Source organism: Salmo salar, chromosome ssa26, assembly GCF_905237065.1.
Source record: "Salmo salar chromosome ssa26, Ssal_v3.1, whole genome shotgun sequence".
NCBI classification, from domain to species: Eukaryota; Metazoa; Chordata; class Actinopteri; order Salmoniformes; family Salmonidae; genus Salmo; species Salmo salar.
In genome coordinates, this window is record NC_059467.1 from 25,790,779 (window position 1) to 25,812,055 (window position 21,277).

Here is a 21,277-nt window from a genome sequence, read left to right on the forward strand (position 1 = left end):
TGAAATCAGCCCTTGCCTTAACAGGAAGCCAGTGTAGGGAGGCTAGCACTGGAGTAATATGATCAACTTTTTTGGTTCTAGTCAGGATTCTAGCAACCGTATTTAGCACTAACTGAAGTTTATTTAGTGCTTTATTCGGGTAGCCGGAAAGTAGAGCATTGCAGTAGTCTAACCTATAAGTAACAAAAGCATGGAATAATTTTTCTCCATCATTTTTGAACAGAAAGTTTCTGACTTTTGCAATGTTACGTAGATGGAAAAAAGCTGTCCTTGAAAAGTCTTGATATGTTCGTCAAAAGAGAGATCAGGGTCCAGAGTAACGCCGAGGTCCTTCACAGTGTAACGGACGTCGTATGGAGTAGACCAAGGCGCAGCGGGTTGAGTGCTCATATTTACTTTTATTGAACACTTAAATAACAAAACAAGAAAACGAACGAACGCACAGTATTGCAGGCTAAACACAGCAGTGCAAAAACAACTTCCCACAAAAGACAGGTGAAAAAAGGGCTACCTAAGTATGACTCCCAATCAGCAACAACGATGTACAGCTGTTCCTGATTGAGAGCCATACCAGGCCAACAAAGAAATAAACAACATAGAAAAACCATAGAAATACAAAACATAGAACAATGCCCAAAAACCCAGGAACACATAAAACAAACACCCCTCTTACATAATTACATATCCCAACAAACCCCGAAACACTCTAAACAAATACCCCCTGCCACGTCCTGACCAAACTATAATAACAAATAACCCCTTTACTGGTCAGGACGTGACACACAGTTTTATTTGAGACGACTGTACAACCATCAAGATTAATTGTCAGATTCTACAGAAGATCTCTTTTTTTCTTGGGACCTAGAACAAGCATCTCTGTTTTGTCCGAGTTTAAAAGTAGAACGTTTTCAGCCATCCACTTCCTTATGTCTGAAACACAGGCTTCTAGCGAGGGCAATTTTGGGGCTTCACCATGTTTCATTGAAATGTACAGCTGTGTGTCATCCGCATAGCAGTGAAAGTTAACATTAGATTTTCAAATAACATCCCCCAAGAGGTAAAATATATAGTGAAAACAATAGTGGTCCTAAAACAGAACCTTGAGGAACACCGAAATTTACAGTTGATTTGTCAGAGGACAAACCATTCACAGAGACAAACTGATATCTTTCCGACAGATAAGATCTAAACCAGGCCAGAATTTGTCCATGTAGACCAATTTGGGTTTCCAATCTCTCCAAAAGAATGTGGTGATTGATGGTATCAAAAGCAGCACTAAGGTCTAAGAGCACAAGGACAGATGCAGAGCCTCGGTCTGACACCATTAAAAGGTCATTTACCACCTTCACAAGTGCAGTCTCAGTGCTATGATGGGGTATAAAACCAGACTGAAGCATTTTGTATACATTGTTTGTCTTCAGGAAGGCAGTGAGTTGCTGCACAACAGCTTTTTCCAACATTTTTGAGAGGAATGGGAGATTCGATATAGGCCGATAGTTTTTTATATTTTCTGGGTCAAGGTTTTTCAAGAGAGGCTTTATTACTGCCACTTTTAGTGAGTTTGGTACACATCCGGTGGATAGAGAGACGTTTATTATGTTCAACATAGGAGGGCCAAGCACAGGAAGCAGCTCTTTCAGTAGTTTAGTTGGAATAGGGTCCAGTATGCAGCTTGAAGGTTTAGAGGCCATGATTATTTTCATCATTGTGTCAAGAGATATAGTACTAAAACATGGCCAAACAGTTCTATTTTTGTTTCAGCAGACCAGAGGACATTTCTCCAAAAAGTACAATCTTTGTCCCCATGTGCAGTTGCAAACCGTAGTCTGGCTTTTTTATGGCGGCTTTGGAGCAGTGGCTTCTTCCTTGCTGAGTGGCCTTTCAGGTTTTGTCGATATAGGACTAATTTTACTGTGGATATAGATACTTTTGTACCTGTTTCCTCCAGCATCTTCACAAGATCCTTTGCTGTTGTTCTGGGATTGATTTGCAGTTTTCACACCAAAGTATGTTCATCCCTAGGAGACAGAACGCGTCTCTTTCCTGAGCGGTATGATGGCTGCGTGGTCCCATGGTGTTTATACTTGCGTACTATTGTTTGTACAGATAAACATGGTACCTTCAGGCATTTGGAAATTGCTCCCAAGGATGAACCAGACTTGTGGAGGTCTACAATTGTTTTCCTAGGTCTTGTCTGATTTCTTTTGATTTTCCCATGATGTCAAGCAAAGAGGCACCGAGTTTGAAGGTAGACCTTGAAATACATCCACAGGTACACCTCCAATTGGCTCAAATGATGTCAATTAGCCTATCAGAAGCTTCTAAAGCCATGACATCATTTTCTGGAATTTTCCAAGCTGTTTAAAGGCACAGTCAACTTAGTGTATGTAAACTTCTGACCCACTGGAATTGTGATACAGTGAATTCTAAGTGAAATAATCTGTCTGTAAACAATTGTTGGAAAAATTACTTGTGTCATGCACAAAGTAGATGTCCTAACCGACTTGCCAAAACTATAGTTTGTTAACAAGATTTTTTAGTGGTTGAAAAACGAGTTTTACTGACTCCAACCTAAGTGTATGTAAACTTCAACTGTATATATTTAACTGCACAGCGTGAAGGCAACGTGCATTTATAATAGATGAATGCAGTGGACAGATCAGTGCGTCCGCTCCTATTCATTGTGTCTGTACCAAGCAGTCCTCTGTCTAGGACAGCCTATGTCTCCTGACATGCGTTGGCTCCTCACTCTCCTGCAGTTCTATCGGTTTAAATGGCCGCCTGTTAAATATTTACCCTTACATGGTCTCTCCGCTGCACTCACTGTTGAGCTGACTGACACCCGGAGGACATTATGCTTTCATATCGCTCAATACAATATGTTTTTTATCGTTTTAAAATGGCTGCACAATCCTGAATTTTGCGAGACCGTACAGTACAGTACCTGGAGAGGTTATTTTCATGGCTTTGTTCAGCCTGTGAACAGACAACTGAATAGTTAGTCAATGCTAAATGAGTAGTTATTAATGGTTTTACATATTAGAAATATCTAAATGTCTCATTTTGTGATAAGATACATTTCCTAATCACAGGACATTTTTTTTATTTTGTATAATCTGTGGAACGACCCACTCATTTCAAATTAATATAATCTATCCTTTTTATGTAAATAAATCTGCTGTTGTCTTCAGAAATATTTTCATATTGTACTCATAATATTTCTATTTTGTTTTTAAGAAGAGACGACACAAACTAAGCCATCACTCCAGCTCCGGTAGAAAGATCATTGATGAGCTCTAATAATGTATTCCAGTCCTCCTCATTGATGAGCTCTAATAATGTATTCCAGTCCTCCTCATTGATGAGCTCTAATAATGTATTCCAGTCCTCCTCATTGATGAGCTCTAATAATGTATTCCAGTCCTCCTCATTGATGAGCTCTAATAATGTATTCCAGTCCTCCTCATTGATGAGCTCTAATAATGTATTCCAGTCCTCCTCATTGATGAGCTCTAATAATGTATTCCAGTCCTCCTCATTGATGAGCTCTAATAATGTATTCCAGTCCTCCTCATTTGTCTGTTTGTGGCCTGCAGGCTAGCTTATTACTACTGTCATAAACCTGGGAGGAACTCAGTGTACTCTCACACTGTACACACACACACTGATCACACTCACACACACACACACACACACACACACACACACACACACACACACACACACACACACACACACACACACACACACACACACTGTACACACACACACTGATCACACTCACACTGATCACACTCACACACACACACACACACACACACACACACACACACACACACACACACACACACACACACACACACACACACACACACACACACACACACACACACACACTGGCTTTTACTTTGGCATTGTGAAATCCAATCCATATTGAACCAGTGTGTCATGCAATTAATAATGCAGGATATTTACAGTGTAGAGATCAACTGAGATGCCAACAGTACTTTCTCTCTCTGAACATCAGTCACTTCAGCGTTCTCTTAACACTGTCGATGTCTACTGGAATAGATAAAGAGAAATGCCATTCTAATGTCTATTACTGCATTGACTCCAGTCATTGACCAATAGAGAGTCCATAATGAACTCAGATTGAACTTGTGGTCCTGTCCAGTGTCCTGTCCAGTGTCCTGTCTACAGTACAGACAAAGAGTGAGGTGTGGTCAGAGGTCATGGCTGTGTCTGTATCTGTTTCTCTGTCATGGCTGACTGTGGTGTTTAAGACTCAGAGACGGCTTTCGCACACGGACCTGTGGCCACTGTAGCCAGCTCCATGTATATTATTAGGTTAATAGGATTGTACATGTTTACACCAACTGTTATCTCAACGGGAGGTCAGAGAGGTGACTTATACTGGTGTAATGGGCTTACTGACGGGCTTAAATAGCATGGTATTGGCCCACTAACACACACACACACACACACACACACACACACACACACACACACACACACACACACACACACACACACACACACACACACACACACACACATTTTCACAGTCACACCTAGAGTGACATGTCAGAGGAGAAACCGCTGTAGGGCGTGGGTTTGCAGCGTGGCGTGGACTCTGCGTTTTCACCTCTCTGCTAACCGGTGTGTTGCGACAGACATTCGACCTTTATCAAGTCCCAGCTATTGTTTGCAGATTGGTTGCACACTCCACAGGCTGTGAAAGACACATCTGCTACCTTGAGCCTAGTGAGAGAAGGACAGATAGAGGGCCGGGGCGGAGGGTGGGGGGAGGTGGGGGCTGGCGGCTTGTTATCCTCTCTTACAGCTCAGCTACAATCACTATCCACTATTTGTCCGGCCTTCACCAGTTATTTGCCTTTTTCTGTTTGCTGCTTATTTAAGTATTTTCGAGTCAGATAGAGACAGTATTTCCAAAGACCACGGCCATGTCTTCTGTTTTTGTTTGTTGCATAATATACTTTTACTGTCTCCCTCTCTCTCTCTGTGTGTTTTAGGATGTTGACTTTTCAGTTGATTTTGTCCCCCAGCTTTCCGTTTTCAGTAGCTAGTCTTTTAAACATTTGTTTGTAAGAGATATAGCCATACATGCAGACTGCTACATCTCCCTGTTAACTGCCATGGCACAGCTAGACACACCAGAATGCTATTTTAATGATTTTCCCAAAAATGTTTGAAGTGTTGTTAGGAACTGCAACTTTGTGTCATTATGTGATGTCGGTCACAGTAGGGATTGTTGTTTGGTAATAAAGCAGTGTAAATTTGTGTCATGTTGAGTCAGTCTTTCAGACAACCCCCTTCAGACTTTAAAACCCCAGCTATAAAACCAGATGTGTTTCTATGTTTTTGATTGATTCACTGATTGAGATGTAAAGGGTGGTCGTAAACGTCCTGGGACAAAGGGCCTCTTTGTGCGGAGCGGGGCCGTCTGAAATGGAGGAGTAGTTTGAGATGACCAGATGATTTCCTACTGGTCCAGTGAGTGAGCCCCACCACAGTGTAGCGAGTCTGAGGCTGAGCCGGGCTGCGCTGAGCGTAATGAATGTGGTAGCAGGGAACCACAACAGAGCCGGGCAGAGGCTGCCTGAGAGGCTGCCTGGGAACCAGAGGGACGTGGCCACCGGCCAGACACAGACACAAACCCCTGGCTCACACTTGTGGTTTTTTAAGAAAGCAATTTAGTTCATGATTTCATTCTGAAAGCCTGTCATGATGCATGCGTGGTCTGCGTCTGCCAGGAAAGAAGAGAAACCTCTCCCACCAAGGTGTTAGTCAACATGAATGCCTCTGACTACCAGAAACTACCAGAGGCCTGGGGCTGTGATGGAGATAGTGAGAGGGAAAATAAAGGCTGCATTTCCCCATCAAAACATACTCACTGCTGACCAGACAGAAAGAAGTCTTATTTTCTGTTTTTCCTAGGTAATAGATTGCAGTGAGTTTATCATTTGCGGTGATATTTATATTTCGACAGAGGCCTACCATGTCTTTTTATCAGGCATCTTGACAAATAGATGAATGCAGTGTGAGTTAGAGCGTAGTATCAGTGGTCAGACACATGGTTAACAGCCCACTGGTGAGACATTTTCTGTATCAGTCAGCGGCTAATCCTGTACAGAGCCTGTTCTCTCAGACTGCATATACTGCACATATTTCTCTTCAACCATGTCTGTCAGCTCCCTGATTTTATTAGACTGTGTTTCCCATTCAGTTATAGTGGTTTTCTCCGTGCCGCTCTGTGAGTGAAGCATTGCTAAACAGGGGCTGTACATGTCTTCTGTGAACCAAATTTTTGGGCAATTACTCAGATCAATGGCAGGTGGTTCTGGTTTGGCTCCTCAGATCTCGTTTCTCCTTGCAGACTCTTTTTCTCTGTATGGGCTGTCAGTCAGCAGGATAACTTTTAACCACCTCCAAACAGAGCCGGCTGCCAAGCATTCGTTTAGCCGCTCACTTTGATTCGGCCCTCCCGTCCGACCTGTCACAGCGTTACACACTGTTGACCATGCTTTCTATTCAACAAGGGCAAATGAATTTGTTTCAGTGGTTTAAATCGGCAATCAATGTCTGTGAGGTGTGGCCTGCCTGACCTCTATTCATCAGTTCCTTCTACATGGTCTCATCTGGGTGGAGCAAATGAACTACCCCTGTTTTGATTTTCCGATTGACGTGTCACATGAAACGTTGCCACTCTCAGAATATGGCCCTTTCCCTCCCTCCGTAGCTCCCTCCCTCCCTCCCTTTATCCCAGGCATCAGTTTCTCAACCTCCCTCCGTTCCTCAGAGAACATACAAGGCACTAAGATAGAGAAAAACGTCTAGAGTGACAAAGGTGGACACATTTGTGTGCCTTGTTTGCGCGCCCAATGAATTCTTTCAATTCATGAGTGAGTGAGAGAAAGACAGAGAAAGAAAGAATGAAAGAAAACAAATCCCCAAAGAATTAGGGGTGGGACTAACTGTAACTAATGAGCTGTTGTCCAGCCAATCCCTAGAATAGAGCCGCTTAATCAAAGCAGCGTTGTAGGTAATTTCCTCATTCCCATTTATGAGATGAGAATGAAAGAGAACAAAACTGCTATTCTTTTCATTAGACGTTGTAAATTTTCCAATTTGAGTGACCAGCGCTGGCGAAGCGTCCTATTTTTGGAAAAGAAAAGAATCAGGATAGTTGCGGAGAAAGCAGGCCACTGTGTGCCGACATTCCAGATGTCCAAACGGCAGTTGTACCAACCAAACTTTTCTGGGCAATGGCTGCCAATGATGACCTCATAAGGAGCAGGCCAAAGACTGAGGCTCACAGTTCTCCTGCCATGCAGAAGAATACCCCCCCTCCTTTCATAATCCATTCTGTGTCTCCACTGTCCCTCTCTTTTTCTGTCCCCCTGCAAAATTACTCCTTCATAATTAGCCATTGTTCCTGCTCTTTTGGCGCGGCTCTCTACGTTTTTTCAGGGGCCCCTTTTCTCTCCTCTCCCCCTTCTCTTCTCTCCTCCCCCCCGTCCCCTATATACTCATTGTGTATCTCTAGGAACCTTGTGATGCCTGGCAGCCCCCCAGCCTACTTGTTTGGCACCCCCAGCCCTCTCCACAGCTCTCTGCACTGTGGACTGTGGGAGATGTTACACTTGGTTTGTTCAATCTGAACTCTTTGCTCTAAACTCTCAAGTGCATAGAAGTTATCTTTATAAATGACAGAAAGGACCTGGCCTGAATGGGGCTTTGTTGACTGTTTTCCTAAAAGGGCCCCCCACTATATTTCATCTGTCAGTCGCTTTTCTTTACCCCAACAATGCTTGATTGTTTCCATGAAAACTTCAGGTTCCACAGACAGGAGAATTCTGTATTATTATGTTCCTGCCAAATTCCGATCTCTGTTTTCCTTCCCCTGCACTCACAAAGGGCTCATAACTTACTGTCAACTGGGAGGGGAGCCACAAAGCTCCACTGTTGCTCAGCGAATAGCCTGTGTTGGTTGATGGCTTGACTGGCTGTAAAGTTTGCTTAACTGCAGTGGCAGTGACAGAAGGCACTTTGGGAACTGCATCACCCAGAAGGCCCAGACCTCTACACGTTTAGAGAGAGAGAGAGCGGGGGAGTGTAAGAGAGAGACAGAGAAAGAGAGGGAAGGAAAAAACAAGTAGATTTTCTTTCCTCTCAATCTCTTTAGCGCCAGACTCCTGGCTGGACGAGAGAGTGGTAGTGCTGAGGTGGTGCAGTAGTTCTGGTGCTGTTCTTTATTGTGGGTGCTGCTCCTATGTGTGCTGCTCCTCTAGTTCTGTCCTCTAGTTCTGTCCTCTAGTTCTGTCCTCTAGTCCTGTCCTCTAGTTCTGTCCTCTACTTCTGTCCTCTAGTTCTGTCCTCTACTTCTCCTCGTGGATGCCTTCTGAGACAGAGTACTGTGGAACAGATGGGAAAAGTACTGCACTGGACGCTTGGCCTGTCAGCGAGTGTTTGTGGGTGTGTGCGATTGTGAATGTGTGAGAGAGAGAGAGAGAGAGAGAGAGAGAGAGAGAGAGAGAGAGAAAGTGTGTGTCTGTGTGAGTGTGTGTACCCCTCTGGCTCCTGGTGCACTGAGGAGGTGTTATGCCATCCAGCGCTGAAGTTGTCTCTCTTGGATCGGGAGGAGCAGGGCCAGTGGCGGAGGGGGCCATCGGTGGAGACGAGCGGCTCAGTTTGTAAGTGTGTGCTCCTCGACCCTCACTGGGTAGACAGACAGACAGACAGACAGACAGACAGACAGACAGACAGACAGACAGACAGACAGACAGACAGACAGACAGACAGACAGACAGACAGACAGACAGACAGACAGACAGAGCCACTTCAGCGCTCTCACACCTGCATCAGACTCTGTTGTCAGGCTCTGCCTAGCAGCTAGCAAGGGGGGGCAGGACACCAACCAGGCTGTCTAACTAATCTAGCTGCACAAGTGTTTAAAGTGAGACGGAAGACGGCTCCTCCAACAGGATATTATTGCAAATAATTTACTGTGCAAAGTAATTATGGATGCTGTGCTCTATATCTAAAGTGTGCACTTGAGGAGGCTTGCTTAATTTGCTCTGGGTGGCTGTCTTTTTGAGTGTGGGTTTTAGACGGAGTAACTACGGTGGTTTCTAATAGAGAAAGCATCAGGAGAGTGAGTGAAGTGGGGATGAAGTGCTTGTGTAATTGAGTTGACTTTTTGAAGGGGGAAGGTCAACATTTATAGAGGAACAACTCTCTCCAGCTACGTTGTTAAGGTGTATGTATTTCCCCAGCCATTTGCAATATTTTTATATCATTACCCATAATTACTTTGTCCACTTGAATTTTTCTCCTTGGTTTATATTTTTAGATTATTGTCTGAAATAGATATCATGAAAGTGAGACGTTCATTTTAACTTTTAATTTGAACATGTCTATATATTTTCTTTCCAAAAAAAGCTATAATCTCTAGCAGAGCCATTCGTTTGTAGAATCCATAAAATCTAAATCATGTAAAATAAATCTGATTATCATAAATAAACTGTGAAATAGACTTAAAAAAAAACATGTGAACTCATCTCATCATCCTCATACAGTAGATGAGTTTATCTTCAAATATTGCAACCGTTTTAGAATTTACATTAGGAAGTAAGGACTTCCTCTCCATCGATTTTTCGTTTACTGGGTCTCATAGGTAATGTTAGCTGCTGTGGAATGTGTGTGTGTGTGTGTGTGTGTGTGTGTGTGTGTGTGTGTGTGTGTGTGTGTGTGTGTGTGTGTGTGTGTGTGTGTGTGTGTGTGTGTGTGTGTGTGTGTGTGTGTGTGTGTGTGCACTTTAAATAGAGAGTGAAAGAGAGTGGTAGAAGCTGAATCATTATTATATGTTTATGTATGGGGTGCCAGGTTCATCTAAAACACAGTCACAACGGAAGGCGATCATTTAATTGTGCTAAACGGCAGTGAGTGTGTCAGTAATTTTCCAGCTGGGAGCTGTCAGGTAGCAACATGTTATTATGCCAGGGGAAGACCCTGTGGATCCCTGCTATGTCACCTGGGACAACAGTGGGGGAAATAGGAGGTTACAAAGACCTCTACAGGAAGACAGAGTTTTTCCCTTTGTACGTTGTACAGCCAGTCTCAGACTCATATGAGCCTGGCTCTATCCATCTGTAAAATATAGACAATATTGAGTGTCTATTGAAAGGAAATTCAAAAGATATTTTCAAATGTTAGGAAATATGGCCTTCAGTCCTCAAATGAGTTTTTTAATGTATTGTAGATTGCTTAAACTAAATTGAATACTAGAACTTATATAAACTCTTTCTCTCTCCCACTATGTGGGTGAGCCCTGACTTGTGCTCTGGAGTAAAGCCTGTATCTTCTTTGTGTAGACGGTGTTGCTCTGACCATGTTCTCACAGTGCCTTCACCAGCATGGTGTGTAATGCATTTACTCCCCTACAATGATATTTCATTAGGTGCACCAAATGGTTCTTGTGCTGGCCTGTGATAACTGCTCGTATTTGCATTTTTAGTTTTCCATTGTTAGTATGGTGTAATGTTAATATTTGACCTAATATCTTTGTTCCAGTCGATGTTGTCTAAAAACATCATGCTTTTTAGATGTTCACCCAAATTTCAGTTTCTGTTGAAATTCCTTTTATTTTCAAATAACTTTCGATTTTTCTTTAGAGAAAGTCAAAAGATTCCATTAAGGAATATTTCCCCAAATCATTATCATTTATACCATTTATTTTCTGCATTTTGGTGTGTGTGTGTCTGTTTGTGTGTGTGTGTATGCCTGCGCGTCGTTACCCATGGAAACTTGAAGCTCGGTCATAAAGCAGCTTTTTGCCATATCCAGCTTTCCCATCGCTATGTCCTCAAACAATGGTCCTTTTGTTTTAACGACTTATTTCATTATCCCCCCCCCCCCCAAAAAATGGGTGGTGGTGTCTGAGGGTAAGGGGGCTAATATTTTTCTGCTGAAGTGACCTGTGATTAAGGCTGGGAGAAGAGGGAAGAGGTGTGGGGGTTGTGGGGCGCGAGGCAGGCGATGGGCGAAGGGGGAGAGGGGCTGGTGTGGAGTTACTTATCACCATTGTCTATAAAAGGTCAGCAGTGTGAAAGAGCAGCGACAGCGGGCTGAAAGTCAGAGCTTGTCACGATAGAGGAGGAAATGCGATAGCCGCAGACACACGGGCCAGTCATAAGACCTGGGGTCCTCTAATGCTAACCAATTAAACAGAGGTTGTCGCGTGATGAAACATTATCAGTGGCAACAATTCATGACTCAAAGCATTCCAGGCCATATGAGCCTTCACTCCTAATCCTTTAAATGTGGGCAGTATTGTCAGCTATATATAGACCCTTTCTCTCTTTCACATTTTCCTCTTTCTTTCCTCTGCAAAGTCACTGGGGCTTTGTCTGGGAGAAAGCAGGCAACATGTCATGCTCTTATTGATTCGTTTGGTTTGTTAGCTGTCCATTGTTATTGTGTCATTAAGCATGAGGGGAGACGGCTTGTCAAGAATTCACGCCAGAGAGGCTTCTTCAGTTTGCCATATTCTCACTGCTCAATGTACACAAAGGCACATATTGGGCTTGATTACTAGAGAAACACATAACATTATTGATAAGAGGAAAGGAATAGCAGCAGTGCAGAATGCAGTGTAGTTAGAATGCAATGTATAAACGGGTTGTTTTGTTGAGCATTTTTTATGTGTCTCACCAGAGCCTTGGATACTCTGTTATTCAATGTTTCACAATCACCACTGTCGACCTGGACCCCAGCTTCTCTCCTACTCTATAAAACACCTTATGTTTTATTGTTTAATTCAAACAATTCTGGAATCAAACACTCACGTTGTGTACCATTATATTCCAGCATAGGCTTTGGGGACTATATAATGTACATATTGTTGCCCTCTGACATTTTGTGAGACTTATTGCAATATCCCCCCTTCTCTCTCCCTTCAATAATGAGAGCTGGTATTGTATAGGGCCTCTGAGAGATTGGGGGGTGGGGCACCCTTGCTCTGTGCTCTCTTTAGCTGAGCGCAGCCCTCCCAGCTCTGCTAATAAATTATTAACCCACTGACAAATACTGTTACGGAGCCTGCCGCAGATCTGTTGCATTTTCTAACAAGATTGCTGTAGACACATGTTACAGGAGGATGGAGTCAGCCCTGTTCACTCTGTCTCTCTCACGCCTCAGCAGCTTGACTGATGGCTGGACACCGGGTAAAAGTGCCTGAGAGACTGAATATTTTAGTGGTAAAATAATACCACTTGATTTACTGTGTCATACAAAAGAAGTGCTTTGTTTCACTCTCGCACTCCATTGAAGACGGGAGCTTGTTGTGCTATGAGGCCCGGGCTTTTTGGATGCATGAATAAAAAATGTGGCGGAATCTCCTAACTCGAGCCCCCCCCTCCCCCTCCCCTTCTCAAACCTCTCTCCACCCCCATCTTCCTCACAGCACACCATCACTCTCAACATTAAAGTTCTGAACTTTGCTCCGAATTTAGATTTCCAATTAACACTCAATTTCGAGACCATTTTCTATTTGATATTTTTATTTATTTTATTTCACCTTTATTTAACCAGGTAGGCCAGTTGAGAATAAGTTGTCATATAATTACAGGAAACAATTTATTGTCTGATTAAAATTGAGAGCTGGGTCTCTCTAGAGAAAACAGAAGACAACACAGGCCGGTCTGAGAGAGAGTGAGGCTCCTTCCTCCCAGCACTACGGTACCTGACAGACTGGCCCTGTTGACACAGCTGCTGGGGCCTGGGTGATTAACGTGGCCTGCCATTTTCCCATTTTCACCCTAACCACCACCAAAAATACTGATCTATAACTACGTGCCTCTGTGTGTGTGTGTGTGTGTGTGTGTGTGTGTGTGTGTGTGTGTGTGTGTGTGTGTGTGTGTGTGTGTGTGTGTGTGTTTTTAGGTGTGTGTGTTTAGGTGTGTGTGTGTGTGTGTGTGTGTGTGTGTGTGTGTGTGTGTTTAGGTGTGTGTGTGTGTTTAGGTGTGTGTGTGTGTTTAGGTGTGTGTGTGTTTAGGTGTATGTGTTTAGGTGTGCGTGTGTGTGTGTGTTTAGGTGTGTGTGTGTTTAGGTGTGTGTGTGTTTAGGTGTGTGTGTGTTTAGGTGTATGTGTTTAGGTGTGCGTGTGTGTGTGTGTTTAGGTGTGTGTGTGTGTGTTTAGGTGTATGTGTTTAGGTGTATGTGTTTAGGTGTGTGTGTGTTTAGGTGTGTGTGTGTTTAGGTGTATGTGTTTAGGTGTGCGTGTGTGTGTGTGTTTAGGTGTGTGTGTGTGTTTAGGTGTGTGTGTGTTTAGGTGTGTGTGTGTTTAGGTGTGTGTGTGTTTAGGTATATGTGTTTAGGTGTGTGTGTGTTTAGGTGTATGTGTTTAGGTGTGCGTGTGTGTGTGTGTGTGTGTTTAGGTGTGTGTGTGTTTAGGTGTATGTGTTTAGGTGTGTGTGTGTTTAGGTGTGTGTGTGTTTAGGTATATGTGTTTAGGTGTGTGTGTGTTTAGGTGTATGTGTTTAGGTGTGTGTGTGTTTAGGTGTGTGTGTGTGTTTAGGTGTATGTGTTTAGGTGTGTGTGTGTGTTTAGGTGTATGTGTTTAGGTATATGTGTTTAGGTGTGTGTGTGTTTAGGTATATGTGTTTAGGTGTGCGTGTGTGTGCCTGCCAGCCTGTAAGACTTGGATGTCCTAATACGTATATGTGTTTTCAACACTCTTTATTGTAATGCCTTGTGAAATACAGTAATATGCTGTCTCTGAACTCAGTTAATGAACTGTATTTAACAATTCACATTGAGAGTGCCAGTCTGCTCTGCTGTTCAGCGCTGTGTGTAAAAGGATGGCACGGCTTCAAGTGAACTAGTCATTCTTTAGTGGAGCTGAGGCTGCTGAGCGCTGTCGGGCCTAACAGCGGCATGCGATGTGCACAATCCTCACGTACGGGGAGTGTGGAAGCACCTTGACTCTTGATCAGATTATTCTAACACCAAACTGTGTGTTAATCTCTCCCTGTGTCAAATTTGTTTTGAGCCCTCTGTGAACCCCATGCCATACATTTGGCAGAGTCTGGTGAGGTACGGTGGAGTCTGTCTGTCTGTCTCATGGTCCTCCCAGCAGGCAACACAAGGACACGATCACACCACAGCCCTTGACCTAGAATACCCACCTCTCTGTCTCCTTCCTCCAGCCCATAGCCTAGCTAATGGGGTGGCTAAACCTCCGTCACAGTGACCCTGAGGAGAATGGGCCAAATTTCTCACACCTTGAGCTCCCCTCCCTGTCTCTCCCTGTCTTCCCCTGCCCATCCCTGCCTTTCCCTGGCATAGAAGATGCTACAGCAGAGATGAGACCTAGACTTGAGGCTCACATGCTGTTTTCATTGTTAAATACCCAGCAGCTTAGCATGAGGCAGATCAGGGGCATGGGGAAAATAAAATTACCAGTAAATATGGACTAGCTCCTTTTCCCCACTTCAGATCAGTAGGTATGCCATATTATTATCTCATTAATACCAATAGCATAATTCAAATTTTCTGGCATAGTATTAATTTCAGTAATTGTAGGTCACAGCATGAGGGTGGCATTATTAATTGTAAGAAGAGGCTAAATTAGCTGTAAAATTCTATGAGGGGAAATGTTGAGCTACAATTTTTTTTTTAACACTGTTAACATTTGTTTTCTTTGCACCTGATATGTCAAGTGCACTCTTCACTGTAATATTCATGAAAGCGTGTGACAGATTTGTAAATTCTGTCTTCCACTGCCAGGATCTGATTTCCAAGCTGCTTAAGTAGGATTTATTGACCTGGAGAAATAGTGTAACACTGAAAAGTTAATCGTTTGCTAATTTGGAGAGTGGAAGTAAAAAGGAAGCAGCTTGGGGTTGGTGTTGTGTTTGGTGGCAGGATCGTTCTGTCAACTGTTCAATTCAATCAATTAAGGCTCTTCTGTTAATTAAGAAGAGGACAAGCACATTACTTTGACTCGTCATCTCCTTATAATTGTTTATCATAAACAAAAGCGGTTTAAGGCATTATCTGAATTTGGAGCGATAGAGAGTAGGGTTGTCATGTTTACCTTTATCTAGGGTCATTATTGACTGGGGCTTGACTGGGCCACTATCTGGGGCTGTGTTAGAGCTTCAATGAGAGCGTGTTATGTGGTATAGTAACCCTCTTAGCAGCCTAATCATTGGTTGGGTGGAGGGAGGGAGTGTTGGGCCTGGCCCAGACACAGGCACCGCTCCAGCCTCATCTCCACCATTTACATTAAACAAAGGATTAGGAGGAGCCCCATGGCCTGCTCTCACACCTCCTCAGCAGGCCACATGACCATTGATACGATCTCTCCAACTTTGACTCAGGTCCAACATTGTTTTTCAGGGCACCAACAGGTGTAGGTTGATGTGAGGATGGTGAAACATCCAGCATACCTGTCGTAAATACGTTTTGACATCGTCCCGGTGTCATAAAACTGTCTGAAGTTTAACTACGTGTCTTTGAAGTTTTCTGACGGTTGTCCTATTCTCTTTCTCTCTTCCACAGCAGAATAATGTCTTCCAAGCAAGCCACCTCTCCGTTTGCCTCCGTCGCCGATGGGGAGGAAGCCATGAGTCAGGACCACCTGTCCTGGGATAAGGAGGAGAGTGCCGAGGCCCACGGGACGCCCCAGCTGCCCCTGCACAGCCTGCTCCACAGCAAGGGCTCCATGGACGAACTGCAGCCCCTCAGCAGTGTCCCTCCAGAGAGTGACTGGGACAGCATGGTGTCAGCCCAGCAGCGCATGGTGAGAGACACCACCCTGTAGACCAGTAGACCATTTGACTAATAGACATATTACATTTGCTAAAAAATAGGGAAATAATATAAGTAGGAGTGAGGAATCATTGATACATCTTGTAATTCCTAGAAAACATACATCTCAAAGAAAGAAGAGTAATATGTCTTAGCAGTTTTTTTGTGGATCGATCTGATATAGGGTCTATAGCTAGCTGCCTTACTGCTGTAATACTCACTGTCTACTGTAATGACTCAGTGTACCATTCACTATTTACTGTAGGTGACAGGCAAGCCATCAGAAGGTTTCAGAGGGTACCGTATTATTGTCTCTGTACAACAGCAGTCTGTTTTCCAACGTTGTCAGGGGTGAAGTAGATTCCAGACAATGTTCTGTATTTTCCGTTGGTGACCTTCACCATTAATGACTTTCACCACTGTCTAGCCTCTGAGTGTGAGTAAGCCTGACACACACACACACACACACACACACACACACACACACACACACACACACACACACACACACACACACACACACACACACACACACACACACACACACACACACACACACAAAACTGTCTTGTCACTATGCCCTAGCAGAGAGGAATTTCTTCCACAAGGACACGGTCACAACAGAGCCCTCGGAACAATTTCAATGAAGACTTAAGACCATGCGTTCTGCCAAGCACTTGTCTTTGAAGTCTAAGCTCTCATGAGTGTCTTGAGATCCTCCCCACTCTAAAAGAAGAGCACAACAATGTATTGAGTTGCATTTTAGCGTCACACACAGATTTGCTGAAACTATAAATAGGGAGACAATACGACAGTGGAACAAAGTCTCTGAGAGGGTATCTGTTCTAGAGGTCCTGCCCAGGCCCCTCAGACCCCCAGCCGCCTGACTCCCTCACTAGAGGCTCTCTCTGGACCAGGATGCACTGGGGCCAAGATACAGGCTCAACAGCCACCCATTGTTCTGTGCTTGTAAAAGGGAACTCTTCACATGCCTCTCCCTCCTCCTCCCAGCCATGGGTACTGTCTCTAATACTGTGAAGCCGTAGGGATCCTGGGACCCTCAGATAGGCAGCACCAAACCAACTATAATCAACTACAGGTTATTATTAGGCTGAACAGGCCCAGTGATATCAACAGTAAAACGTGTAGTACACTACACAGCATCCCAATAAAAATTCAATACCACAGTATGACAAATTAAGACAGAATGGAATGTTGCTACGCTTCTTCTTCAGGCTGCATCCTATTTGTCATCAAATAAACATCTCCCACAATATGTGTTGTTGTGTACATCTGCAGCAGGCCCCAGACAATCTGTGGAGCTGCTTTGATGTGTGTGGAGGAGAGAAGAGCAGAGGCACTTGTGGGCTGTAGCCTGGGAGGCAGGTGGCTGTTTGTGACAGACGGGCCTGCAGTAAAGAGACCCAGAGGGGCTCTGAAGTAGCCTTCCAGGGGCCACCCCTCCACACTGCAGTGGCTGCTGGGAGAGAATCGCTGCCCACCCACGTCCCACCCCAGCCCCGTCCCAGCCCCTTTGTCCCGGCTTGTTTTCTAAGGATGCTGGGCGGTCTGGAGACCCTGTTCTTGTCGTCCAGTATGTAAATGACAGTCAGGAGATTGCTCAGGTGGTCCGCTCTTCTGACAGGCTCTAATTGGATCACAGGGCCGTTAGTGATGAAGGTAATTAGAATGGCATTTGAAAGAATGTTTTGTGCATTGTCTCCTGTTACTCACTGCAATCACTCGACAGCCTCTTGATAGAATGAAAGGATCCGTATGAAAGTTCATTCTATTCATTTTGGATCTGAGGGAGGAAATGCTTGCATTTAGTTTGCATAATGTCAAATCCTTTTCAGTTTATCATTACTTCAATTATTATTATTTTATCCAGATATGAAAAACTAAAGTTTTTGCTGCCTTTTTAACTTGAGAAAAACCAGCCAATATATATATAACATCTGTTGTCCCAATAAATCCTTTATTGTACATTAAAAACCTTTCCTGTAAGACAGCTGTGTAAGTCAGCTGTAAAATGTTCTTGTTTTGGTTGATTGTTCTGCGTTGAACAGAAAATACAGCGAGACATGGTGGAGACCTTGTGAATTGAAGGGTTGTATCAAGCCTCTAGTCTCAGTACAGTCTATCAGATGGATGGTGGTGGCAGGCTGTGATTTCGTACTGAGGAGCGACATGAGGTCAAGGAAGGAGGGCTAGAACATGGGGCCATGACAAGTCTGGAGGTTAATTATAAAAATATGAACACAAATGTACTTCAAAGCTAGCAACATTCATTTTCCCCCACCATTATCACATCACAGTTGGCTATGGATTGCCATGGCCTTGGCCCTGCGTGACAATTACTTTTTAACATTAAATTGTAAACATTGAAATTGGAAAAGTGAAGTGTCGAGATCCCGTCAGCTCAAGTTGACTTGGTACAGATGGCGCATGGGAGAGGGAGTGTGAGAGGGGAGAAGGAGGGATTGACAGGGAGAGAGAGAGGGGGGAGAGAGGCAGACGGCGAGAAGGCTGAAAGTGTTGCCTTTGCTGATTACCTGACTCCACTGCTGTGCCATGCGTCTGTGTGGGCTGTGCCCTGAACCTGCGCCAGCTGATTAACCCAGCGCCGCTCCACTCCCCACAAGCACCCTCCACTGGCCCTGGCACAGCCACAGCCACCCCTGCATAATCACCCCCATCCTGCCCGCCCAGCGCTGGGTGTAGACCTTGCCGCTCCACCCCGGGCCCTGGTACTGAACCGAACCACCTCTCTGACTCCTCTGCCTGTCTGAGGATATTAAGCTTGGATAAAAGATTGCAACAGGAATGCCCAGTGTAGTGTACATTACTCCATGTTCTTTGGGAATATCAGCAGATCCCACACACTTCTCAACATCGTTCAACCTTCTTGATGTTCCTTTCTTCTTGGGTTGTTCACTTTCACCGTTATCTGTGTGTCCTTCAGTAGAATGGCTTCCTCCTTTATGTGTGTGTTGAAGGTATTGTGTTGTTTTGTTGTTAAATGTCAGATCAGGTAGTGTTATACATGACACACAGAGCAGATGTGAAAGGGTTCAACTCTTGACAGCAGAATTACCTGTTGTCTCCTCACTCTGCAAGCCATAATTAAAACAGCCTTGTGTCTGAGAAGCCATGACCCAAGTTCTCTCTCTCTCTCTCTCTCTCTCTCTCTCTCTCTCTCTCTCTCTCTCTCTCTCTCTCTCATTCTCCTCCTGCTCCTTTTCCGTGTACAGAGAGCACCCAGCCATCACTCTCAGACAGGACCCTTAGTTAAATACTAAACCACACACAGGTGGGACTGAAAAACAACAACAGCCTGAGACAGGACACAGATTTACGATGGCCCGCAGCACTCAGCTGAGAATAGGCCTCCGCTCAAAAATGAACAAATTACACAGCACTCACCCCAACACAAATGTACACTCAAACGCAATTTAAGAAATTATAGTTGGGAGGTTTCTCTGTGTAGTTTCTCCGGAGGTAAAGTAGTGCCTGAGCGCGCACACACACACACACACACACACACACACACACACACACACACACACACACACACACACACACACACACACACACACACACACACACACACACACACACACATTATGGCTATGCCCTCTGAAAGTGTCCTTCATCATTTCACTACACTATTTTCACTTGCCAGATATCATTTGATAGAAGCTGTTGTTGTGTGAAAGCCAGAGAGGAGTCATTTGATATGGCCAAATCGCCCTGGGCCACCAAAGAACTAGCAATCACTGCATTTGACTACATCAACTGTCAACAGCCGATAAAACTCAGAAACAGAGAGAATACACAGGGAAATACTAATGATTATATCCAACCCCCTTTCTCTTTCCCCATCCCCTCCCAACTGCTGTTTTCTTACAGGAATCTGACAGCAATAAAGTATGTTCCCTGTACTCCTTCCGGAATAACTCAACCTCCCCACACAAGCCTGAGGAGGGGGCCCGGGAGCGCGGCGACCTGCTGAGCGGATCTGCGTTCGGAACGCCGGAGCGCCGCAAAGGAAGCTTGGCCGATGTGGTGGACACACTGAAGCAGAAGAAGCTGGAGGAGATGACAAAGACAGAGCAAGATGGTAGGACACTAAGTACCTGTGTGTATGCGTACATATGTGTGTGTGAGTGAGGGAGTGTGTATGAATGCTTCCTTTTTCAAATGGCTTCAAACTTTTCCTCTCCCTCCCTCTCTCTTTCTTTTTCATTTTAGTTTTTTCTTTCCCACTCACTCTCTCTTTTAATTAAACACACACACACACACACACACACACACACACACACACACACACACACACACACACACACACACACACACACACACACACACACACACACACACACACACACACACCCAGATATACCCAAACAGAGGCTGGGAGGACTGACGTGACTGTGTTTCCAGTTTGTTCTGAACCCTTTCCACAGTGACAAAGAGTGGGTGGCACTACACCTCAGCTTAAGTGTGGTCTCCCCCCACTGCCAAGGCAAACTGTCAGGCCGTAAAACACATGCCACCGACCTGATGCCAGGAACATTACCTTTTTATTCTTCAACACAGAAAGCTCTTCACTAAGGGCAGCATTCAAGTCAACTGCACCTACAGACAAAATGAGTCCTGGCTATTAACAGGGATGCATGTGCCAATTTCATTCATTCAGTTTACTGTACCATATAGTACCTCATTTTCCAAATGTCCTCACATATCAAATGCACTTAATAGAACTATATGTCACCTTATGGTAACCCTCCACTCCCTAGTCCTATATGGTATCTCACAGTACCCAACAGAACTATATGTCACCCTATGGTAACCCACCACTCCCTAGTCCTATATGGTATCTCACAGTACCCCACAGAACCTTCTGTCACCCTATGGTAACCCTCCACTCCCTAGTCCAATATGGTATCTCACAGTACCCAACAGAACTATATGTCACCCTATGGTAACCCACCACTCCCTAGTCCTATATGGTATCTCACAGTACCCCACAGAACCTTCTGTCACCCTATGGTAACCCTCCACTCCCTAGTCCTATATGGTATCTCACAGTACCCAACAGAACTATATGTCACCCTATGGTAACCCACCACTCCCTAGTCCTATATGGTATCTCACAGTACCCCACAGAACCTTCTTTCACCCTATGGTAACCCTCCAATCCCTAGTCCTATATGGTATCTCACACTACCCCACAGAACCTTCTGTCACCCTATGGTAACCCTCCACTCCCTAGTCCTATATGGTATCTCACAGTACCCAACAGAACTATATGTCACCCTATGGTAACCCTCCACTCCCTAGTCCTATATGGTATCTCACAGTACCGCACAGAACTATATGTCACCCTATGGTAACCCACCACTCCCTAGTCCTATATGGTATCTCACAGTACCCCACA

General features: G+C 44.4%; 1 protein-coding gene across 24 annotated transcripts in view; it reads left to right on the forward strand.

Moving 5' to 3' along the window:
• LOC106587493 (transcription factor SOX-6) overlaps positions 1-21,277 on the forward strand; it is a 203,970-nt gene that overhangs the window by 53,782 nt on the left and 128,911 nt on the right. For 12 of the 24 annotated variants that reach the window (XM_045708401.1, XM_045708398.1, XM_045708408.1 and 9 more), the window contains 2 exons: positions 15,586-15,826; positions 19,747-19,957. In XM_045708401.1, coding sequence (XP_045564357.1) covers positions 15,586-15,826; positions 19,747-19,957 — 452 coding nt within the window. Of the gene's footprint in view, positions 1-8,553; positions 8,715-15,585; positions 15,827-19,746; positions 19,958-21,277 lie in introns of those variants that run through there. The other 12 variants (XM_045708394.1, XM_045708392.1, XM_045708395.1 and 9 more) reach the window with 4 other exon arrangements.